Genomic DNA, 21,543 nt, shown 5'->3' on the forward strand with positions numbered 1-21,543 from the left:
TGGCTGAGGGTGGGGGTCAGGGCACCTCCCTCTGTTCTTCTGCCAGCCAGGGACTAGAGCCTGTCCTGTGGCTGCCTGTGTCTCCATGTGCAACGATTGTGTATACGAAGGGCTTTTAAGACCTCCTTCAGAGCACGACCTTTTCAAGAGAACCAAGCTTGATTAGCTCTCTTAGGAAAAGCAAACCAGACATCCAAAACTGACAGACAAGGCCATTGATTTAAAAAAAAAAAAAAACACACACACACACAAACCCCAGCAACCTCTTCCCCCACCTCCACTCAGTTTTTTGTTCATTTCAACAAAACACTTTCAGAAAGATCGAGTCCTTGTTTTTTTGTTGAAAATTATTGTTGGTTCTATTATATGTAAAAATGATTGCTTTGGTGGAGGTTACAGGGTAGAAGGAAAATGAGATTGATTATGTTTACATCGTTACTTTAGATATGTTATATTTTAAAAAGGAGGCTAATAATAATGTTTCTAAGGATTTGAAGATTATCTATCCATTGAACCTATTGCTTCTTAAATACTATGTTTTACGTATACATGTAGGTTTGTATGTTCTTTTTCCATTGGCCTACCGGTTTAACTACTTGTCTACTTAAATTGCTATTAATCAAGCAAACTTTTTTTTTAATGTAAAAAATGAAGAGGCTACAACACAATTAGAAGTAATTATTTATCACTCGGTAGTTGTCCTTGAGGCAGCCTACTGCCACAGGGCCTCCTCTAGTTTGTCCTTGAGGAGGAAGGAAAGGACTCCTGTATGCAGTTTTCCCACATTCACAGATTTGCTGGCCTCTCTCTTATAGTCAGGCCATGGCAGTCTGTTGTGGATTGAGACCTTGACCCTGGCGGTGGGCTTCCTCTTCCTCAACATCCCATGTCTCAGTGGCCACAGCACAGGTGCTTTTGACCCTGCTCTGTTCCCTCATTGGACTTGAGTCAACCAGAGTAAATCGCTCTTGGTGGTTTCCAGGCCTGCTGACTGTTCACAAGTTGGATCAGCAGAAAGTATCAGTAGCTTGACAACCCAGCCTTTTGAGCAGCGTGTTCTCAGAGGCGATGGTCTGGTCCTTCGATTTCTGGGCTTTGCTTCTGAATGAGAATTGTCCCAAGTTGGCAAGGAAGCTAGCAGCTGCTAGAGTACTGGGCTTGGAACCAGGTAAGATGGATTTTAATTGCTTATTTCCCATTTCTCTGGCACCAGTTGATCGTGGAACAGCAGGATGAGCAGTTGGAGCTGGTCTCTGGCAGCATTGGGGTGCTGAAGAACATGTCCCAGCGCATCGGAGGGGAGCTGGAGGAACAGGCAGTGTGAGTATTGACACGCCCCTCTCGCTGCAGTGAAATTGAGGGGCAAAGCCATCTCACGGGACCCCTAAAAAGCCTGACAGTTACATGGCTAGTAAAACCAAAAGCTGTTTCACTTCTATAGCTGCATCTTTATTCTGTCTTACAGACTAGTCTCTCTGCAAAGAAGCAAATTTATCAGATAAAATTTTCAACAGGGTTTGGGCAAAAAGTTACTATCATGATTATTTTACCCCCTGCAAAAACAGATACAGATTCCTCTAAGCGGATTCTCAGAGTGTTGTGATGAATGGGACTATGAGACAGATATGGCTGTGTAACCTCCCTGGAGAGGATAGGACATGAGCTGACTTCACTCTATCATCCCATGACTCTCCCACTCCATCGAACAGAACTTCTGGCTCTGCATCTTAAATTTTAACTTAATGGAAAAAAGTTTATAAATGTAGCTTCAATTAATAAAAAAAAATCTTCTCTCTCAAAAAGTAAAAACAAAGCAAATGAAAACATAACTGGGTTTATTTGGTTTTCCTTCAGCGCAGTCTCCTTTTGTGCTCAGAAGTAGACACACCAAAAGCATCATTCTTAAATGCTTTCACTTCATAAATTTCTTTCTGAAAAAATAAGAGCATCCTGTAGGGTATTTCAGAACCTCTCCTATCTCAGTGTTGAATTCAGCCTTCTACATTCATTCTTCATAAATTCAGACTGGGTGTTTGTTCTGTTAGGAGGTGCTGGGTATCCATAGAGGACCAAACAGAACAGTCCCTGCCATCAGAGAGTTTACCATATACCGCTTTGAACAGACATTCTACAAATGGTGCAAGTCATTAAGAGATGACAGAGAAATAAGGAGGAAGAGCATGGTGCCTTGAGAGCCCTCACCCAGCTCAGGCTGCATACCTGACTTAGCCCAGGTCGTCCCTGAGAAGTTGTGTTGAACTGGAATCTGAAGGATGTGTGGAAAGTGGCCCAGGAGAGGGGTGCAAGCAAGGAGAGGGTCAACCAGGAGTTAGAGTGAGAGAGAGTGCATGGGACAGAATGGTCTGGTGTGTATAGAACATGTGGGTAGAAAGGAGAGGGTCGCAGAAGTCAAGATAGGGAGACTGAGAACAGAGCAGGGAGGTCTTAGAAGCCCGTTAAGGGGTTAGGATTTTCCCACCTGAGGGGGATAAGAAACATGAAGATTATGTTGGGAGTAATGCCACGGACGGGTTTATGTTCTGGGCAGACCCATCTAGCTGCGGCTTAGGTAACGAACAGTAGTGTAGCAAGACTGGAGGCAGGGGCACCTGGGGGGACACTGGAAGAGTAGTAGTCTAGGCATGCATGTTCATTTTCTGTCTAAAATGCATTCTTCCATACTCTGGTTTCTCTTCAGATTGTATAAATCTTTCACCATTTAAAATGCATTCTTCTCCTAAAATTCCATTTGCAGAGGGAAAAGGACTAATTGCCTGAACTCCTTGGGGTTCGGTAGATGACAGAGAAGCCTGGCCGACTTCAGTTAAAGATGGTGACTTGACCACACCGAACACACCTGTCTCACCTCTTCCCTAGAGCCCACTAGAGCATGAGCAGAGGGATTTTTTTTAAACTGGTTTAAACCTGTGGTGATATAGAACATGAAATAAAGAACAATAACCATAACATTTTAGGTCTTAGAAAGTAGGGAAATCAATGGCTACTGATTCAACAGTCCATAGAAAGCCAAATCCTCCACCAGCTGTGGGGGGGAACACTCACCGTGATAGTGTGAGCCCCACGGAGCGCACTCATCACATTGTGACACACTCATACTGGAAGCAAGGGGGAAGAGAAGTGGGATGGTTACAGAGATGGGGAAGAAGTGGGGCAGAGCTAAGCCCTACCTTCTGCATGTAGCACCTGTAGGACAGGATTCTGGTGTAAGCATGTTACTTTGACGCAGGGAGAAAGCACCCAAGGAATAGTGGGAGGGGTTGGCAGCAGGTGTCTGAGGGGACAAGAAACAGTTGGGTTTTTTTCTTATAAAAAACCTTAACACGCTATTTAGCTCTTTAAACTGTGTATAACTTTGGTAAAAATAATAATAATAATTATTATTATTATTATAATTAAATTAAAATACCTGGGCGTTGGACTTTGACCTATGTTCTCCACTACTGGTAGCCACTGGCAACTGTGACCATTGAATACATAAAATGTGGTCATCCGGAACTGAGTGAGATGTGCCCTGAGTCTAAATGCAGATTTTGAAGACTTCTATGAAAAGAAATGTAAAGTAGTTTGTGAGTGATTTTTCTTATATTAATTACATTTTGGAATGATAATATTTGGGATATATTAGGCCAAATAAAACAGATTATTAAAATTCATTTCAAAAAAATAATAAAATAAAATAAAATTCATTTCATCTTTTTGTTTTATTTTTTATTTTATTTTTTAATTTTTTTTTTCATCTTTTTGTTTTAAATGTGGCTACTAACAAGTGTTAAATAGCATATTGGACTCACAGTTTCTTTTGGACAGTGCTGACTTAGATCTGGGCTAGAAACCTAATTTCATGGGTGTCCTTGGGCTAGGGGTTGGGTGACTGGCCTTTCTGTCCTCAGTAGGAAAAGTCATGCCCAGCATACAAAGGTGGCTCTTGTTTTTCAGTATTTGGCCCAGCCCGGGTAGGTCTGCAGCTGCAGGGCCAAGACGCTACCAGGATCTTAGAGGAGCTAATAATGTGTTAATTTGAAATTTCAGGTAAGGGACAAAGATTTAGTTGTCAACATGGAGTTTATTTAATAATTGACTTAATGAGGAGTTGGTTACCTGAGTCCTACAGGGCTGTCAGGTGCCTCAGGTGGGCACAGACCAAGCACAGTAGTTTTTAGCTTCCATTGATGTTGTCAGAGTAAGGAAGCCTTTTCAATAAGACCTCTGGAAAAAAAAAAAGAAGGACCTCTGGTACTAATTGGTATGTTACGTTCCATACTCAGGATAATCATATGTTAACCCCAAGTTGAAAAGTCTGGAACGTTTTGTATTTTATGAAATAAACACCGTTGGAATAAGGATTTTGGTGTTTTCTTTCCCTGCTGCAACTTCAACAGCAAGTTCCTGGAGCCGCTTTTCTTAGTGGGCAAACACTGACTTCTCTGTGGGTATAGATGAGGAGTGCACGCTGTCAGGAAGGTCAGTCCCAGGGCCTCCCAGCTTTATGACAAAGCACAGAATGCACTAAAGGAGACATTACGTGATTAAAGTGTATTTAGCTCATATCACCATAAAGTGCTTTGTGTTATGACCTGGTGCTCACAAGACCCTGACAGGGAAGCTACCCCATTTTACAGATGTGGAAACAGTGCCAAAGAGTTGTGAGGCACCTTGTCAAGGTAGCAAGGGAAGCAAGTGGCAAAGCTTGGTTGTCTGACTTCACACAGCCTCTTTCTAGTGTACTGCATTGCCACTGAGTTTGTATTATTATATAGTCAGGTCCACGCTTCCTGGTCTACAATTCCAAAATCCAGAAAGCTCTAAAAAATCTTCTAAAAAAAGTTTTCAGCAAGCTCATACTACAAAAAACCTGACCTGAATTCTTATTTTTTCAGTTTTCTCTGCAGAAATGTGAACATGTTTGATGATGAGGTCTGCCCCAGACCCTGCTTGAGGATATTGGCTCATATACAGCTCATGTAACTTACTGCTTTTTAAGTTCCACAAATTTTGAAATCAAAAACATCTAGGGCTAAGGATTTTGGATAATAGATTTGGAGCTCGAATCCCAAAGTTACCTGTTTTAGGTTTGCTAAACCTGAGGTGTAGTTCCCGTTTTAATTCCACAGCCAGTGCATCGCCAGGACTTTGTGCTTACCGGCTACCATTCTGTGTCTGCTTCTCTTTCTAGTATGTTGGATGATTTTTCTCATGAGTTGGAGAGCACTCAGTCTCGGCTGGACAACGTGATGAAGAAACTTGCAAAAGTATCTCACATGACCAGTGGTATGTATGGCATTTAAACCTTAAGAATTCCCACTTAATTCTAGAAACACGGTCTGTAGGATTCTCATAGGTGTGACCCCTCAGATCTTTCCCATGACACATTTCTGGTCCTGCTTTCTGGTCAGAGAAGGACACTAGTGTGCATGGGCCTCATCTGCCACTGTGGCCTTCACCTGAGATGTGGGCTTTGTGTTCTCCCATCCCATGAGGCTGGTGGTGGTGAGTAGCTTTTCTCCTGGCGGATCAACTCTCTTTGCAATTACAAAATCCTCTTATTTTTTCTATTTCCTTGCAAGAACAGGGAACTTTTTATAAAACAGTAATTAAGAAGCCAGTTACTGTTTCTCCCGGACTGGCTTTCTTTTATTGAGAAACTCCCACCATTTCTTTCTTTTTCTTTTTCTTTTTTCTTTTTTTTAAAGATTTATTTATTTATTTATTCATGAGAGGCACAGAGAGAGAGAGAGAGAGAGAGGCAGAGACACAGGCAGAGGGAGAAGCAGGCTCCACGAGAGAGAGAGAGAGGCAGAGACACAGGCAGAGGGAGAAGCAGGCTCCACGCAGGGAGCCCGATGTGGGACTCGATCCCGGGTCTCCAGGATCAGGCCCTGGGCTGAAGGCGGCACTAAACTGCTGAGCCACCGGGGCTGCCCCACTCCTACCATTTCAAAATAAGATGGCCTTGCAGATCTAATTTAAATGGTTTTCCTTTAAATCCGTAGTGGAATACTCCAGCGGATTTGCCCTGAGATGGGGATGAAGAAGTAACAGTTTTCAAATCAGTCACTATATAGGAAGATATGTTCCAATGACTCGTTTTTGTTTTGTTTTGTTTTGTTTTTATTGCAACAACCCACTTCCCCTAGTACATTAGAAATAATATATTTTAAATCAAAGAAAATCCAGTATCTCCTTTTTTCTTTAGTTGGTGGGGGTGCTTGGTGAAGGGAGAAAGGAACTAAACTTGAGGTGATGTAGGTGTTCTTGAACCAGAGCACCCAGCACCCCACTGGAACCTCCCGTTTCTTGACGCCTCGTTCTTTGGGTTTCCTCTCATCAAGTCTGTGTTGCAGGGTCTAATAGTTCAACCTTTTGAGCTGAGACTTCAATACAAATGTATATTTGCTTTCCAACAAGTCAATTCATAGTCAAGTTCTAGAACAGTTGTCTGGGGCTCAGCTTCTTATCTGTAAGGGAAAAAAAAGTAGGCTGATGCCTGCCTCTCAAGATCATTGCGAAGATTAAATGAAATAATAGTAATTAGTGTACAGATGTTTAACAGTGTCTCCCATATATTACTACTTAGTAAATGTTTGGTTTTTTAAAAAAATACAAAGCAGAATATGGCCCTCCAGGGCAAAGGACCTGTTATATCCAAAATAGAGGGAGGCTCGGAGCCAGACTTTTAGTTCCTTCTTTCTCTCCAGGGACAGATAACTTGATGCTGTAGCAAGTCATTGCCTAAAAGCAGGCACCAGCTTAGTTCATCTTTCACACGCTTCAGAGAAAGGTTTACAAAACCTTCTTCCTTCTTCCTCTCTCTACTCTTCCACCTTCAGCCCTCTACTTTGAAAAAGAAAGATTAATGAAGTATTATATAACCAGTTTAAACACGAGGCCTCTCACCAGTGTATGTATTACTCACAAAGTCAAGTAGCTACTTCAGCACCAGTTTTGTTTGGGGAAGAGCAAAGAACAAAGATGCACTGTGTCTTTGTTTCTCAGCATTCCGGGTATGAATAATTTAGAAAAGTACTTGCATTGTGATAAGCCGTTCAGTGTGTATAAATAGCACTGAGCCTTGCTTATGCTTTATTCTCCTTTAGCCTAAAAGAAAAGTTTAGGGAGCAGAGTAGGGACTTCAGTTACATTTGTTTAAGAAGAAGAGCCAGGAAACCAAGCATTCAGCCTGGAAGACCCTTCAGTTTGGACAGCTTGCTTGTGGTTTTCATTTTAATCTTTGCTCACTCGCAAAAGAAAGATTGTGTGAGGGTTCCCGCTCCGTGGTGCTGGCTTCAATTTGGCAACAAGGCAATTGGTATTTGTCTCTGTTCTCCTCCATCACTTTTGGGCAAGTTCACCACCTTTTAATCTGTGCCTAAAGTATATTAAGTACACACGGCAGTTGGATTAGGCGTTAAGTGAGCACACATGCTGAATGATCTTGAAGAGCCAGGATCTGGTTCCTTCCTCCCTTCACCAACCACCCCCACCAACTAAAGAAAAAAGGAGGTACTGGATTTTCTTTGATTTAGAGCCAGAACACTTGCCCTCCCCGTGGCTGGCTGCTCCACAGCAGAGGTCAGCCAAGATGCCACACCTGCCTTTGTGAGTGACCCAAGTAAAGTTTATTCTTTTGAGTGGATACAGGGGTTTTCTTCCCTCACTTTCCAAAATTCTGTTATCTTTTCTCTCTAGGGCAGAAAAATATACTGGAAGGGGAAAGAAACCTGCCATTAGAATTCTCTTTGTTCCTGTCTGACTTTTTGAGGCAGGTCTTGAACATGCAAAACTGGTTAGGCTTTTCCCTTGAGAGCACAGAAGCCTTTGGGTAGTACTGACACCTTCTGGGGAGAAGTCAGCTGGGGTACCAGCTCCCAGAGGTTACGTGGTTCATGCTCTATCACAGCAGCTTAGCACTTCGGAGGAAAGTGGCTTTAAAAGAGTGTTCCTGGGTTGTGCTGGCCTGTGTGACCCAACTTCTTGATGAAAAACCCCCATTTAATGGAGTTGTGGAAGAAGTGACTGGAGGTGGGAGGGGATTGGGTAGAGGCTGATGGAAAGCCAAAAAGTGGACAATTGGTTCAATATTGGGTTTAAGAATGCAGGACAGGGGGAGGGGCAGGGATCTATATGAGGTTGGGGGGTGCTCAGGAAGCAATTACCTTGACTGTTTTGTCTTGGAGGAATATCGACTAATCATTTTATTTCCTTTAAAGATTTTATTATTTCTTTATTTGACAGAACGTGCGCACTCACCAAGCAGGGGAGGGGCAGGGAGAGGGAGAAGCAGGCTCCCTGCTTAGCAGGGAGCCTGATAGGGGCTTGATCCCAGGACCCTGAGATCATGACCTGAGCTGAAGGCAGACACTTAACCAACTAAGCCACCCAGGTGCCCCTTGACTAATCATTTTAATGAGAGTGTTTTTAATTTATCGTAAACATTTTTAAATATATGAAAAAATGCTCGATACTCAAGTTTTCTTGGCCAGTGAAGTGACAGTTAAACAGATTAAAAATATTATCTGGGGTGCTTGGGTGGCTCAGTCGCTTAAGCATCTGCGTTCAGCTCAGGTCATGATCTCAGGGTCCTGGGATCGAGCCCCGCATCTTCTCCCTCTCCCACTCCCTTTGCTTGTGCTCTCTCTCTGTCAAATAAATGAATAAAATCTAATATATATATATATATATAATCTGAGTAGGTTGATTCTGCCTCCCATGCCCATTGGACGAGTCCTTGTTCAGGTACGAAACCAACAGACTTGGGATCTTTGCCCTTATCACACTTAACTGAGTTTCTAGCATGTCTGAAGTAGAATAAAGTGATCATGACTAAGAAGGTACTTGCTTTCCTTATTATCAGTTGGTGGCAATCTATTGGCCAGTTCTAAGATTTTGCTATCCATGACATTTAAATAATTTGTGTGCTTGGTTTGTGGACTTAGCATTGCTTTGTAGAAAGATTTGCAATCTATTGTCCTAGATTCAGACCTTTAGATAATGTGATTCTCAATAGCTATGGTGTGCTGGAATCTGTGGGCTTTCAAATAAACTTTTGATGAATCCGTATACCTTTATATTTCTGTTTAAATGGAGTGGTCACCTCTAGCATTTCAACTGTGTTTTCATAAGCCAGCCGAATTCTCAGTCTGACTCTTTGTTTTGTGTTTTATATATATATATATATATATATATATATATATGTATATATATATATATATATATTTTGTTTTATATATATATATTTTTTAAGTTTGATTTGCCAACATATACTATAACACCCAGTGCTCATCCCATCAAGTGCCCCCCTCAGTGCCCGTCACCCCGTCACCCCAACCTCCTGCCCACCTCCCCTTCCATTTCCCCTTGTTCATTTCCCAGAGTTAGGAGTCTCTCCTGTTTTGTTACCCTCTCTGATTTTTCCCACTCAGTTTCCCTCCTTTCCCCTATAATCCCTTTCACTATTTCTTATATTCCCCGAATGAGTGAAACCATATGATGTTTGTCCTTCTCCGATTGACTTACTTCACTCAGCATAATACCCTCCAGTTCCATCCAGGTCGAAGCAAATGGTGGGTATTCGTCGTTTCTGATGGCTGAGTAATATTCCATTGTATACATAGACCACATCCTCTTTATCCATTCATCTTTCAATGGACATTGAGGCTCCTTCCACAGTTCGGCTATTGTGGACATTGCTGCTATAAACATCGGGGAGCAGGTGTCCCGGCGTCTCACTGCATCTGTATCTTCGGGGTAAATCCCCAGCAGTGCAATTGCTGCGTCGTAGGGCAGGTCTATTTTTAACTCTTTGAGGAGCCTCCACACAGTTTTCCAGAGTGGCTGCACCAGTTCACATTCCCACCAACAGTGCAAGAGGGTTCCCCTTTCTCCACATCCTCTCCAACATTTGTTGTTTCCTGTCTTGTTAATTTTCCCCATTCTCACTGGTGTGAGGTGGTATCTCATTGTGGTTTTGATTTGTATTCCCGAGGGCAAGTGATGCAGAGCATTTTCTCATGTGCTTGTTACGCCAGCCAAATTCTATCAGTCTGACCCTTTGTGGAACACGCAGAGCACATCTACAGAAAGACTGCTTGTTCTTTCTACACCTGCACGAGTAAAGGAGGCATCCTGGCAATGGCAGCATCCTGGACCCCACACCCCGCAGGGCCCAGAGTGGATGAGGGTATTTGTGTTTATTTTCACCAAGTCCTGCCAGACAGCTGCTGTGCAGAGTGAGGGCACTGCCATCAGGGCTGTAGGTGGAGCTGGGACTCCTCTGGGGCCTGCCTGGGCCTTTTTGGCCTTCAGAGCCTCGTTGCTCTCGGACATTCACGTGGACTCTGACCACTTTCCTTCCGGTACTTGTTCTGAAGTGTCAGTAGGGCAGAAGGTTTCAGATAAGACATTTCCACTTTCATTTACAGGTAAGCCATGCAGGTTATTGGTTAAGTCCTTTTCTTTCCTGTCCAGGTGTGGGTGTCATGTTGATCATGCTCATGATCCTCAGAGCTTGCGTTTTCTGCTCTTTGTTTCCCAAAGTGACCACCAGGTGCTTTTATCCTCTTTCCATTCTCCCATAGTGCTCGTTGAGGAAAGAACATGATTATTGTTGAATGAAATGATTTGACTTCGGTATGAGGTTAAAGCCGATGGGCTTTGATCTGCGATGCCAATGGCAACATCTTTCCAGGGACATGGTACCCATCAGCAGCAGCACGCTGAGAGCCACAGATTTTTTTTTTAAGATTTTATTTATTTATTCATGAGAGAGAGAGAGGCAGAGACACAGGCAGAGGGAGAAGCAGACTCCATGCAGGGAGCCCGATGTGGGACTCAATCCTGGGTCTCCAGGATCACAACTTGGGCTGAAGGCAGCACTAAACCGCTGAGCCACTCAGGCTGCCCGAGCCACAGATTTTAATTAAAGATTTGAGACACAAAGCACGAACTTATTAGAGGCGTGATTTCAGGGGGCTGGCAGAGCTGTGGATGCACAAGCAGTGCAGGCCGAGGTACCTGGTACCTGGGGCAGGTTCCAGCTCCCCTGTGACCTGCCATTTGCGCGGTCTGTCCCTTTCTACTTCCAGGTGTTGTATGTGACGCAGCCTTGAGGAGCATAGGTCCCGGGCTCTAATCCTCGTATCCTGCCTTCCAGATCGGCGCCAGTGGTGCGCCATAGCCGTCCTCTTCGTGGTCCTGCTGGTCGTGCTGCTCTTCTTCTTAGTGCTGTGACGGCAGTGCCGCGCCTGCGCACGGACCCCCGGGGAGGTGGGAAGCAACACCCCGGCCGCGCCGCCGGCTCCCACACTCCTCTCTGGAAAACACAGCCTGTGCTGACCTCCCTCCCCGTGACCCCACCACCGAGGCAGCTGCTCTGACCCGGCGCCGGCAGGGCCCCTGGGAGAAGGAAGCAGACGACTGTGCACTCCTGGCGCCGCCTGTCCCCTTCTGAGGATGAGGACGGCTCACCACTGCTTTGCCTCCCGGGCCTTGTGCCCCCTGGACAGTCTTGAGGAACCCGGCAAGGTTTGCAGACTCAACTAGTGCTTGCTATTGCTCATTCCATCCATCTTTGGCAGCTCTTTTCTCCTGCCCAGACCACCCTCCCCCTGCACCCTGGCTCAGACCCCGGCCCGGAGAGCACTGTGGGGCATGTGGGCTCCTGGGGAGGCCTCATTTCCTGTCGTGGCAGCGGCCTTGCCCCCCCACCCCCACCCCCAGCTGCTTGCTAATGGGGACAGAAGGCCCAGAAGCAGTTTGTGATAGAAAATGCAGTGATCCATTTTTCAGGGATAAGTGCTGGGATAAAATTGCTTTTCCAGGCTCATTATTTTGTGGTAGAAGTAGCTAATGGTAAATAATGCAAAGCACTAGGCTTTGGGGGTGCTAACAGCTGTTGGCTTGAACTGAAGGGAGGAGAGGGCAGAAGGACCCAGGGTTTGCACAGCTGAGGGAAGGGTGGCCGAGGTTGCGGGAGGTCGGAGCCCTGCCAAATTCATGTCGCTGTCCTGGTGCAACTTGTATTTTTAGGACACCCCTCACCTGTATGGCTGCCGCGCAGCTCAGCCGAACACTCGGATGGTCTGGATCCTGGGCCAGCCTCGTGGCCGGTTGGTTAGGTCATTCCTGTGGTACTCTGCTTTGGGCTGGGGGTGGGGGTGGGGGGGTGGTTAGTACACTGGCAGTACAGCGACACTCAGAAACCATAATGACCAAAAAGGCTAGTTCTGGACTGGACTCCTCTTACCCTGTGAATAATGACAAGAATGGGTAGGTGAACTTGGGTGTTTTTTTTTTTTTTGCCTCCTAAGAGGACAACTCAGTTTTTTATCCATTCAAATCACTGAGCCAATCCAAATTTAAAGAACGGATGCTTTGAGTTTTAGTAGCTGAAACTGCTGAGATGCTAAACTTCAAGCTTCCAATGACTTTTTAAACGCCTCCAACGTCCCCGCATTGGTAGGATATTTTTATAACCTCCCTGATGCTGTCACCGATGTTGAAGCGGCAGCCGACCCGGAGCCTGGTGGCAGGGGCCCCGCACTCTCCCCACCACCTTCTTCTGCACTTGGAAAGCACAGCAACGTCTGGATAGAGCTCTAGCTTTGACTTCCTGTTTCCTCCTCTGTTGGGGCCTATTCCTCAGCACACTCATTCTTTTTTTCTTTTTTCTTTTTTTCTTGTTTTGTCTGTGTTTCTTGGGGTTTTTTGTTGTTGTTTATTTGCTTTGGGCTTCCACCCCCTCCCTTTTTTCGTGATTTGCAATGATGTACTTGCCCAGCTGACTTTTGAATTGCACTTTTTAATAAATATTTGTAACAATTTTTTAAAGAAGGGTATTTTCTCATGGTTAGGATCATGGTAGGTAAGGAAATCTGCCTCTTGACGAAAGCTAAAAGCAGATTTATACAACTCAAAGGGTGGTTGACATCCACGTTTACACTCAATTCTATTTGATATATAAATAAGTTATTTTTTTTTCAAATTAGCAAAAAAAAGATTACTACAAAGGGCTTCAGATGTAGGGTACTAGATTATTTTACAAGTTTTGAGACTCATTCAAATAGTCTTCTCTAAACTTAGAACAGGGATGGTCCTTAGATTTGCATAACAATGTACAGGTCTTTGTTAAACTTAAATGGGGACCTTGTCTCAGTACTGTAATCCACACTCCACATGAGAAGAGGCAGCCGGTGTCCTAATGACCTGTATGATTTTGCTGTTTAAAAGCCATGCTCTTTTCCTGTTACCAGGTTTAGTGTGTCCTGCACAACTGTCATGTGTGTCAGTGGGGCTTGTTGGGAGCATGCCTGGTCATTAATGAGGAAGATGCTTCCCTGATGTCGGGGGGCCAAGTGTTGTGACCCAGAGACTTAATTATTAAATGTCTGGATATATTTAGAATCGGCATGATGACCTCACTTAATTTCAAGTGTTTGCTAAACAGTGGCTATTGTAGACCAGACTCCTGCTGAAGCTGAATAGGGAATTATTTAGGAGGAGAAAGTTTACTTTAAAATCCAAGCACTGCCTGCGTTCTCCCCCCAGGCACCACTGTCCCCCTGCCTCAGAGGAACTGCTCTATGACAGGCAGCCTCTTCTGTATTGGTCAGAGCCGGGCTCTGCCCCAAGCAGAGCTTCTGGCACAGCCAGCTTGATCCTGGGGCTGACCCTGTTGTGTCCGAACTGGGCATCACTACAGACGAGTGTTCATTTGAAAGTCTCTGCTCAAACTGCAAACCATGGCAGTGAGAGGGAACAAGCCAGAGGCTTAGGTTGATTTTTGAGAACAAATGGTTTCCTCGTCAGTGATCCTAACACTGCTGGGCTTTAGCGGGCACCTGAGTGGTCCCCGTGCTCCCCCCTGTAGAGTGGGGAGAGAAGTAGACCCTGTGACACCCTGCACTGCTTGGAGGCACATCCTGTATAAAGCTTTTCCCTCCAGCCTCTGCACCTCGACACATAGTCATCATTTCTAAGGAACTGGCATAAATGATGTGCTCCATAAGTGATGGATAAATGAGAGCTCCACTTACGTTTGTTGGTTTATTGGAAGAACGGTTTTCTAATCAGCTGATTGGGGGGGGGGGTGGCGGCTGGGGAGCAAACCATTGAGAGAGTTTGCCAGAGTGGGGATCCAGCTGGAAAACTGAAATACCTTTAGTTTTTAGTCCTCATTTTTCATCTTGCCTTTGTGTGGACGAAGAACTCCCGGCGCTCTGTGTGTGCCCGCTGCTGGATGGCAATTGGAAGTCACAGCGTGTGTGTTACACGAGGATCTTCACGCCAGAGCCGAAGGGGGAGAAACTTGGTAGCTTGCCCATTATTCTCTGCTTTTAGCCAGAGTTAAACAGACTGATGGGTCTGGTAGCCAACAACTTGGCAACTTCCACTCCTTCTCACCTCGTGAGATTCAGGGCTGTGAAGAGAAATCTAGTCTAACTCCAACAGAAATCTGTCTCTGTTAAGTATTTTACCTTCTGTAAGTGAAGGTGGCAGAGCCAAGATCTTTCTCTTGGTAATTTCCCTGGCTATAGAGTGAGACCATTACCTTTCTAGAGAATTCTGAGCATTTGAAGATCTAGGAACTGAATTATATATAAGAGTTGCTTTTCAGCTCAGTGAACTCGGACTGCTTGGCTTCACCTTGTACTAGTAGCAGGATGAACTTGGAAGCAAAACCAAAGTGGGACAGCCTGAAAAGTGGAAGTCCTGAAACACAGCACGCACCACGTCCCTCTTTGTCTTCCTCTTGCTGGCATTTCTTTCCCTCCCAGGTTTTGTAAGAGTAACGTTTTTGTGAAAAGCCTATTCTTTCTCCATCAAGAGCAGAGAGAGGTGAAACCAAAGGGCTTGCAGACACCCAGCCCCTCCATCACGCAGCACCACCCTGCCCGAAGTCCATTCATGAAGATGGCACCCCGCTGAAGGGACCTGGGTGGCCAAGGTTGCGTTTGGGGGGTGACACCTCAGGCTTCTCCCAGGGCCTCTGCTTCTGAGTGGAGGGCAGCTGCAGCATCAGGCTGGCCTGTCCAGCTGTCCTTTACCCAGACCCCAGCCTTCACAAACTTACTTGCACTTAAAGTGAAGAGGACTTCTTCCTGCCAGGCCCCCGTCGGTGTATTGTATGGAAACGTGGACACTGGCCTCTCTGTGTTTCCTTGCTGTGATACTCACTGGGAAGCTGCTGTCTGGTGTCAAGTCCAGAAAATCAGGGAAATTCTGAGTAGAACAGCCATTCCAACTCAGCTTGGCCCTCTTGTTTTAGAGATGAGCCCAGCACAGCTCCCCCAGTAGACACGGGAGGCATTTGCTGTGCCGCACTCTGGACCTGGCCCCAGGGAGCGCGTACGCTGTCTGCAACAAGTGACCTTGGCCACATAACAAGGTAGGCTGGTTGTGACCTGTCATGCACACCCCTCACCCCAGCCATTTGGTGGGTTGTTTTTTGTTTTTTGTTTTGTTCTGCTTTGCTTTTGGACAAGCACTGAAGCTCTAAAAGTTCCAGTGGTGCCTTGGCCATGTTGCTGCCATCTATCTACATGCGGCAACTCTTCGTTATGTTATAGTCTCTTTACTAATCCAGGTGCGTGGGGAGGTGGGAAAAAAAGAAGACTTGGTTGCTCTGTGACATGAGCTAATGCTTTGGTGCTGTTTTCCTTCCCATGTGACCTTTGTCCAGAAATGCCCTTTCCCCAAGGCTGTGTAGACGGGAACTGTGCTGAGATGGTGATGGGCCCAGTTATCTGCCCGGCATTTTGATGGACCTGGCCTGCCCAACTGCAGCCAGTCCCATGTGAGAAAGTGTATTTTATCCTTTTTTTTTAGGTTATGAGTTCTTGAACCCAGAAGCCACTTGATTATCCCCAGGGGTGTTAGAAATATGACCATCAGCCCATTGTTCGCTGACCAAAGCTCTCAAGCCTTGTGTAGCCCTGGTAGTAGCCCGGTGCTCCACAGGAGGCAGGCTTTCTGTCAGCCCTGGGGTGAGACCACATTCACGATCATTCTTTCTGTTCTGCAGAAAGTGGGTTTTAGCTGAGACGCTGCTACTGAACAGGAATTGCAACCCTGTAGGTAAAGTGTGCTCTGGGGGAGGCAGAAGTTCTAGTCCTTAGGAAAAGAAAGTATCTGTCCAGGGTGGGGAGGGGCCAGCCAGGTGTCCCCCACTAAAATAGGTTAGTGGAACGTGCTTGCGGGAGAATGCCCCGGATGAGGAAAGGGCCAAAGACAGCAAGCTGTAAATGATTGTGGATTCGCTTTTTGTAAGTGGAAATATACTTTCACTGGCTCATTTGTAATCAGAAATTAGTGTAATGAAAAAATCAAATGTGTAATGATAGGTGGCAGTGCTCAGTGGGACTTAAACCATTGTGTTTTTCTTCAAAGGATAAATAACCTACAGTGTTTTATTTCTAAATATCTAGAAGGTACAAACTAAGGAAGTGAGATCAAAGATGAGAATTGCAAATGCCTGGGTGATTTCCAGGTGGTAGCCCAGGTGCCAGTTTTCACCCTTCGCCACAGGTAGATGCATTCTTGCTCTTTCTACAGGCTGGGTCTCCAAGTGTGATGTGGGACCAGCCAAGGTGGTATTGCCCGGGAGCTTGCTAGAAATGCAGGTTGTCAGGCCCCACACCTGCTGGATCACAAACTCTGGGGAGTGCACAAGCCTTCCAAGGGGGTTCTGACGCCCACTCTAGTTTCAGAATCACTGCTATTGCGTCGTGGAATTTAGGCTACAGTAAACCATCCCTGCATATTAAAACCTCTTCCACAGCTTTGAGTGTAATCCTGACATTAAACAAACTGATGACACTATACACTTGAAAACTTTTTAAAAATACTTGTGTAAGAAAAATCTCAACTAGCCGTCTTTCAAAGTGGTATTTTTACACCCTGAAGTCTATCAGTAATGTTTCTTACTTCTGCTCTTGAAATCATGTTACAGCTGTACAAAGAACACTGTTCAGTATTAAAAGAGAAATGGAGAGACCATGACCTTTGTCTTGGGTTCTTTTATTTATTTATTTTTTTTGTCGTTTTTAAGTTCTGTTTTTTTGTTTGTTTTTATTTCCCCTCATGCCTACACACAGCTCCCTCTTCCTGCCCCCACTAATAAGCACAGACATATGGATACGTCTGGGGTGGGGAAAGTATGTGGCTATTGGAGGATCTGAATTATAGAATTGTGCTTTTTTTTTTTTTTTTAAGATTTTATTTATTCATGAGACACAGAGAGAGGCAGAGACATAGGCAGAGGGAGAAGCAGGCTCTACGCAGGGAGCCCGATGTGGGATCGATGTGGGACTCGATCCCGGGACTCCAGGATTACGCCCTGAGGCGAAGCCAGGTGCTAAACCGCTGAGCCACCCAGGGATCCCCAATAAAATTGTACTTTCTTTGGCTGGGCAAGTTGCAGGAATTACTAAACCCCAAAATAACCACACTGTGTATTCAGAATGCGGCACAGTTTCAGATGGAACAAAGGAGTGTGTAGGGAGCAGAAAAACAACACAAAAAAACCTGAGTCTTATTTCCCCCTTCACCAAAGTATTGGCCAACATGAATATTGGTCACCCCAGTTGGTAGTTGAAAGAAACTGCCTTCAGTTCTATATGGGACAAGGTGACCAGGCTACATAAGCTCCTTAAGGACACGGATCTTCATCATTCCATTTGGCATCATCATCCTCACTTCTGTTAACACCTTCTGTGTGTCTGGCACTGTTCTAGGGACTTCGTCAGTATTAATGCAGATGATCCTTAAAATGGCTGTAGGAAGTAGTGAAGTATCCTCCTCGAATACTACCTCAGTATATGTGCATGAGAAAACTAGGACACAACTAATTTCTCAAGGTCGCACAGCTGATGAGGGGCAGAGCCACTTACTATATCCCCAGCACCTGGCACAGAAATTGGGTCATGGTGGGGCATCTTGGGTCACCACCATCCTCGGTTGCTCAGCGGTTTAGCGCCGCCTTCAGCCCAGGGCCTGATCCTGGAAAACTGGGATCGAGTCCCACGCCGGGCTCCCTGCATGGAGCCTGCTTCTCCCTCTGTCTGTGTCTCTGCCTCTCTCTCTCTCTCTCTCTCTCTCTCGTGAATAAATAAATAAAATATTAAAAAAGAAAAGAAAAGAAATTGGGACATCAGTGCTTTCTGAGTCCCCAGTTCGACTTCCCTCAAATGTAACAGCTAGGAGTGTTAACACAAACCAACAATAGGCAGCCTTGCCAGAAGAAAGTGCTTATTTTGAGAGTTATAGTTAATATTGAGGAGGAAGGGATTTAGGAGGAGGAAATGATTATGTGTGCCCCCTGATAAAAGCAAATCAGCCCCCATCCCCTGCCTAAGGAAATGACTGTGTGGTGTGGACAAGGGGAAAAAGCAGGAATCTACAAGGCTGAGGGCTCTGGACCGACCAGCACCTTGACTCCACTCCTACTCTGCTGTGCAGCAAAAGAGTGATTTGCTGTCTTTCAAAAGGTCCCCCTGCTGGCTACAAATCTCACATAAACTCACTAAAAATACGAGATAAGACCTGAGGCAGGAATGAAACTCGTGGGAAGGGAAGGCCTGTCTCTACTGCCGTACTGTTGCACTGTCCAAGAGCACACACTTCAAATCTATAAACCTTGATCCTTGCATCTCTGGGTGTCCCTTGTCTGGAAACAGGGACCCTTCTAACCAGATGACCCAGCTGGAACATGAGTGGCGCCTCCATTTGGTGCAGATGCCGGCAGAGCCTGAGCACAGACATCCGCACCAACTTGATCTCTCAGCAGGTGATGTGCTCCAGGAGCTTGGATGTGAGAAATCCAAATCCAACCTTTCTGACTTCTGCAGTGATACTCCCTTTGCTCACCACACCATCAGACGCTTTCACAAAAGTTCACATTAAGGTTGTCACTCTTATAAGGGGTCGTCAACTCTTATAAGAACAAATTTCTCAAATGTTATATCTAATTAGCAGCTAAAACTTCAGCCAACATGTGATGAGAATCTGATGGGCTGGCGTGTCTTTGACCCAGGCATCAGGGACATGATGAGGAGTGAAATTTCTGTCTTCGCTTAATTCCCACAACCCCGTGAGGGAAATCCCAGGGAGGCCCACTTCCTACCTGAAAACAGGCGTGGAGTAATCAGAGTTCAATGAGGAAGTGGAGCGTCAGGATGAGAACCCAGGTCTGACTGGACGTTAGGAGGCCAGCCTCCCTTCACAGAAAAAGCAGCGCCGTTCAGATTTGAGTAGTGGCCAGCACTTCGCTCCGCTTTCTAACCAGAGAAGTGGTAAAAGCTGAGGAGAGGACGAGGAATCAAAAGAGCTGCGGTGTGAGTTAGCGGCGGTTTACAGCGCTGAGCTGGAAGTGCTGAGGATAAACCAGGTCACCAGGAGCCTTGGACTTGACCGCATCTCATGCCCGCCGTAGAGTTCAAGAAATCCACTAGTCGAGGACCTCGAGCAGGTTAGCCTCGCTGATAAAATGTTCTGGAGCTTTCCTTTGGCTGGAAATGTGCAAAAAAGTAAGGAAGCCAAACTCACTATATGAACTCAGAAGAACCTGGAGACGCAGCCTGAGGAGCCCAGGGTGAGAATCAAAGTTGTGGCATCTGCTGCGATCGCCCGCAAGCGCCAGCATTCCTTGCTCCTGAGGTAACACCGGGCTGGGGAGCCCACGGCTGGCTCTTCTGGAAAGCCTTTCTGCTCCCCAGGTGGAGTGGGGCCTCCTGCCTGGGGCTTCCATTGTAGCCCTTGGCACACTGGTTTGTCTCTCTTCACAGCTGTAGCTGTCTCCACCCTGGGGACACGGGCAACCCGAGGGCAGGGCAGGCCTCTCCCCACTACCTGGCTCCCGGCCAGGCCCCTAAGGACAGCCCCACACTGCGAGTCGGGGCCTGAGCCCAGATTGCAGAAGGACAAGACAAAGGCAGGCCCAGCGGGCAGCCAGGCCTCCGCGGGAGAGCCCCGGATGTCCTCCAGGCCTGGCAGGGCAGCTGTTGAAGCCTGGCTCCGTGGGCAGAGATTCCGAGCCAATGCCAGCAGCCCCTTCCTAGGGCGCAGCTCGCCGACCTGGCCGGCCCACAGCCTGTGAAAGCTGGGCAGAGCTGCTTGCCAAGGAAGGCTGTTGCCATTTCTAAGCAGGTGCTCTGGCTCTATGGGAAGGAGGGAAACTTCAGAGAGGATGGCAGGGAAGGAGAGGGAGGGAGGGGAGGACGGGACCCGGTGGCAGCAGGGCCTTCTGAATAGCTCCAGAACCAGCCTGGGGATTTGGGGTGGGAACTGGGTTGAGCAGATGGACCAGGGAAATCCAGTTGTTGCCAGGTGAGTTTGGTGGAGGACAAGCAAGAAATTCTATTTGCAAAGAGCCGCGATAAAGACCGCTTGTACCCGATTATATGGGAGCTAAGGGATGGGGGCCAACGTCAGCATGCAGGTGTCCCGGAATGCTGCCCAGGACAGGCACCCCTAACGTTTTTGAAGGCAGCCAAGGTGGACAAGGGGAAGGGTGTTCCAGCAAAGGCACAGGGTAAGCAGCGCGAGGTGGGTGAGTGCGTGGGTAGGGGCGTGGCCGGACCGTGAACGAACAGCCCGAGCTCCTGCCCATAAATACTCACCCGGAATCCCACAGCACCGGGCCGGTTCGGAGCACTAGGAAGTGCGGTCACAGCATTCCCCCTGACTCTGGGACACGGGCCTCTCGGCGACAAGGATGTGGGATCAGGGGTGCCTCTTCCCCCAGGCGTGGGGCAGCGCAGTCCGGGAAGGTCCCCGCAGCCTCCTGAGCAGTGAGCCACCCGAGAGGTCCCCGCGAGTGGGGAGGCCGCCTCCCCGGGCCTCGGGCCTCGGCCCCCAGGGCGTGTGTTTCCCTGCGCTCTGGAGCAGGGTCCAGGGTCGTGAGGACCCTCTAAATTACAACTCAGGACAGCCCTGCCACCCCCACCCCCACCCCTGGAAGAGGCGATTGTCAAACAAGATCTACACTTGCTTGTGCCAATGAATCTCTGATGGTTTTTAAATGTTGGTCTCCACCCACAAAGTAGATTTTGCGACCCATGAGTGGGTTACGCCTGCATTTAGGAAACACTGTTCTGGTAAGTGAGCCATCCCTTCCCTCCCACCCCCCCCCCCCCCCAGAGGGGAGCTGGGAGCACCAAAGCCAATTCCATGAAGAAAAACTGAAGCCAACGCCCCACACCCCGCCCTGAAGGTCAGCAGCGGGGTGGGCCCAGCCAGGAGCCCAGGGCCCCCTGCGCCCCGCCATCTGTGAGTGCGGGAGGGGTGCTGGGGGGCTCTCCGGATGAGGTGAGCCCCACAGGGCCCCAGGAGGGAGGACGCACTGTGGCTGGGATCACAGAGGACCGGGTGCAAATCCAACCTCCGCTAGCCACTTGTGCTGTGCCCTTGGTTAAGTAATTTTTAGCCTGAATCTCGGGCCCTAGTTTGTAACCTGGAGAGAGTATTGCCTCCCTCGCAGAGTTGCTGGAAGGATTCAGAATTGAATCTTTGATGTCCCCATCCGAGCTG

General features: G+C 47.0%; 1 protein-coding gene and 1 long non-coding RNA gene across 6 annotated transcripts in view; one reads left to right on the forward strand and one right to left on the reverse strand.

Moving 5' to 3' along the window:
• The window catches only part of STX6 (syntaxin 6), a 53,276-nt gene extending 36,260 nt beyond the window's left edge, over window positions 1-17,016 (forward strand). Inside the window, exons 6-9 of one of the 4 annotated variants that reach the window (XR_012033138.1) lie at window positions 1,214-1,320; window positions 5,195-5,289; window positions 11,171-11,541; window positions 12,046-17,016. Coding sequence is in view for 3 of the 4 variants with exons in the window: in XM_072831020.1 (XP_072687121.1) it covers window positions 1,214-1,320; window positions 5,195-5,289; window positions 7,708-7,844 (339 nt within the window). In the remaining variant the exon portion in view is untranslated. The other 3 variants (XM_072831021.1, XM_072831020.1, XM_072831022.1) reach the window with 3 other exon arrangements.
• LOC140635817 (uncharacterized) lies at window positions 6,105-21,103 on the reverse strand. 2 transcript variants are annotated; one of them, XR_012033140.1, is made up of 3 exons: window positions 20,634-21,103; window positions 19,139-19,523; window positions 6,105-6,476 (listed from the first exon to the last, which is right to left on the reverse strand). It is a non-coding gene; the product is annotated as an uncharacterized lncRNA (long non-coding RNA). The 2 variants fall into 2 exon arrangements; XR_012033139.1 differs by lacking the exon at window positions 6,105-6,476 and having other exon boundaries at window positions 18,915-19,523.
• Between the last annotated feature and the right edge of the window lie 440 nt (window positions 21,104-21,543).

Source organism: Canis lupus, chromosome 6 (genome assembly GCF_048164855.1).
Source record: "Canis lupus baileyi chromosome 6, mCanLup2.hap1, whole genome shotgun sequence".
NCBI classification, from domain to species: Eukaryota; Metazoa; Chordata; class Mammalia; order Carnivora; family Canidae; genus Canis; species Canis lupus.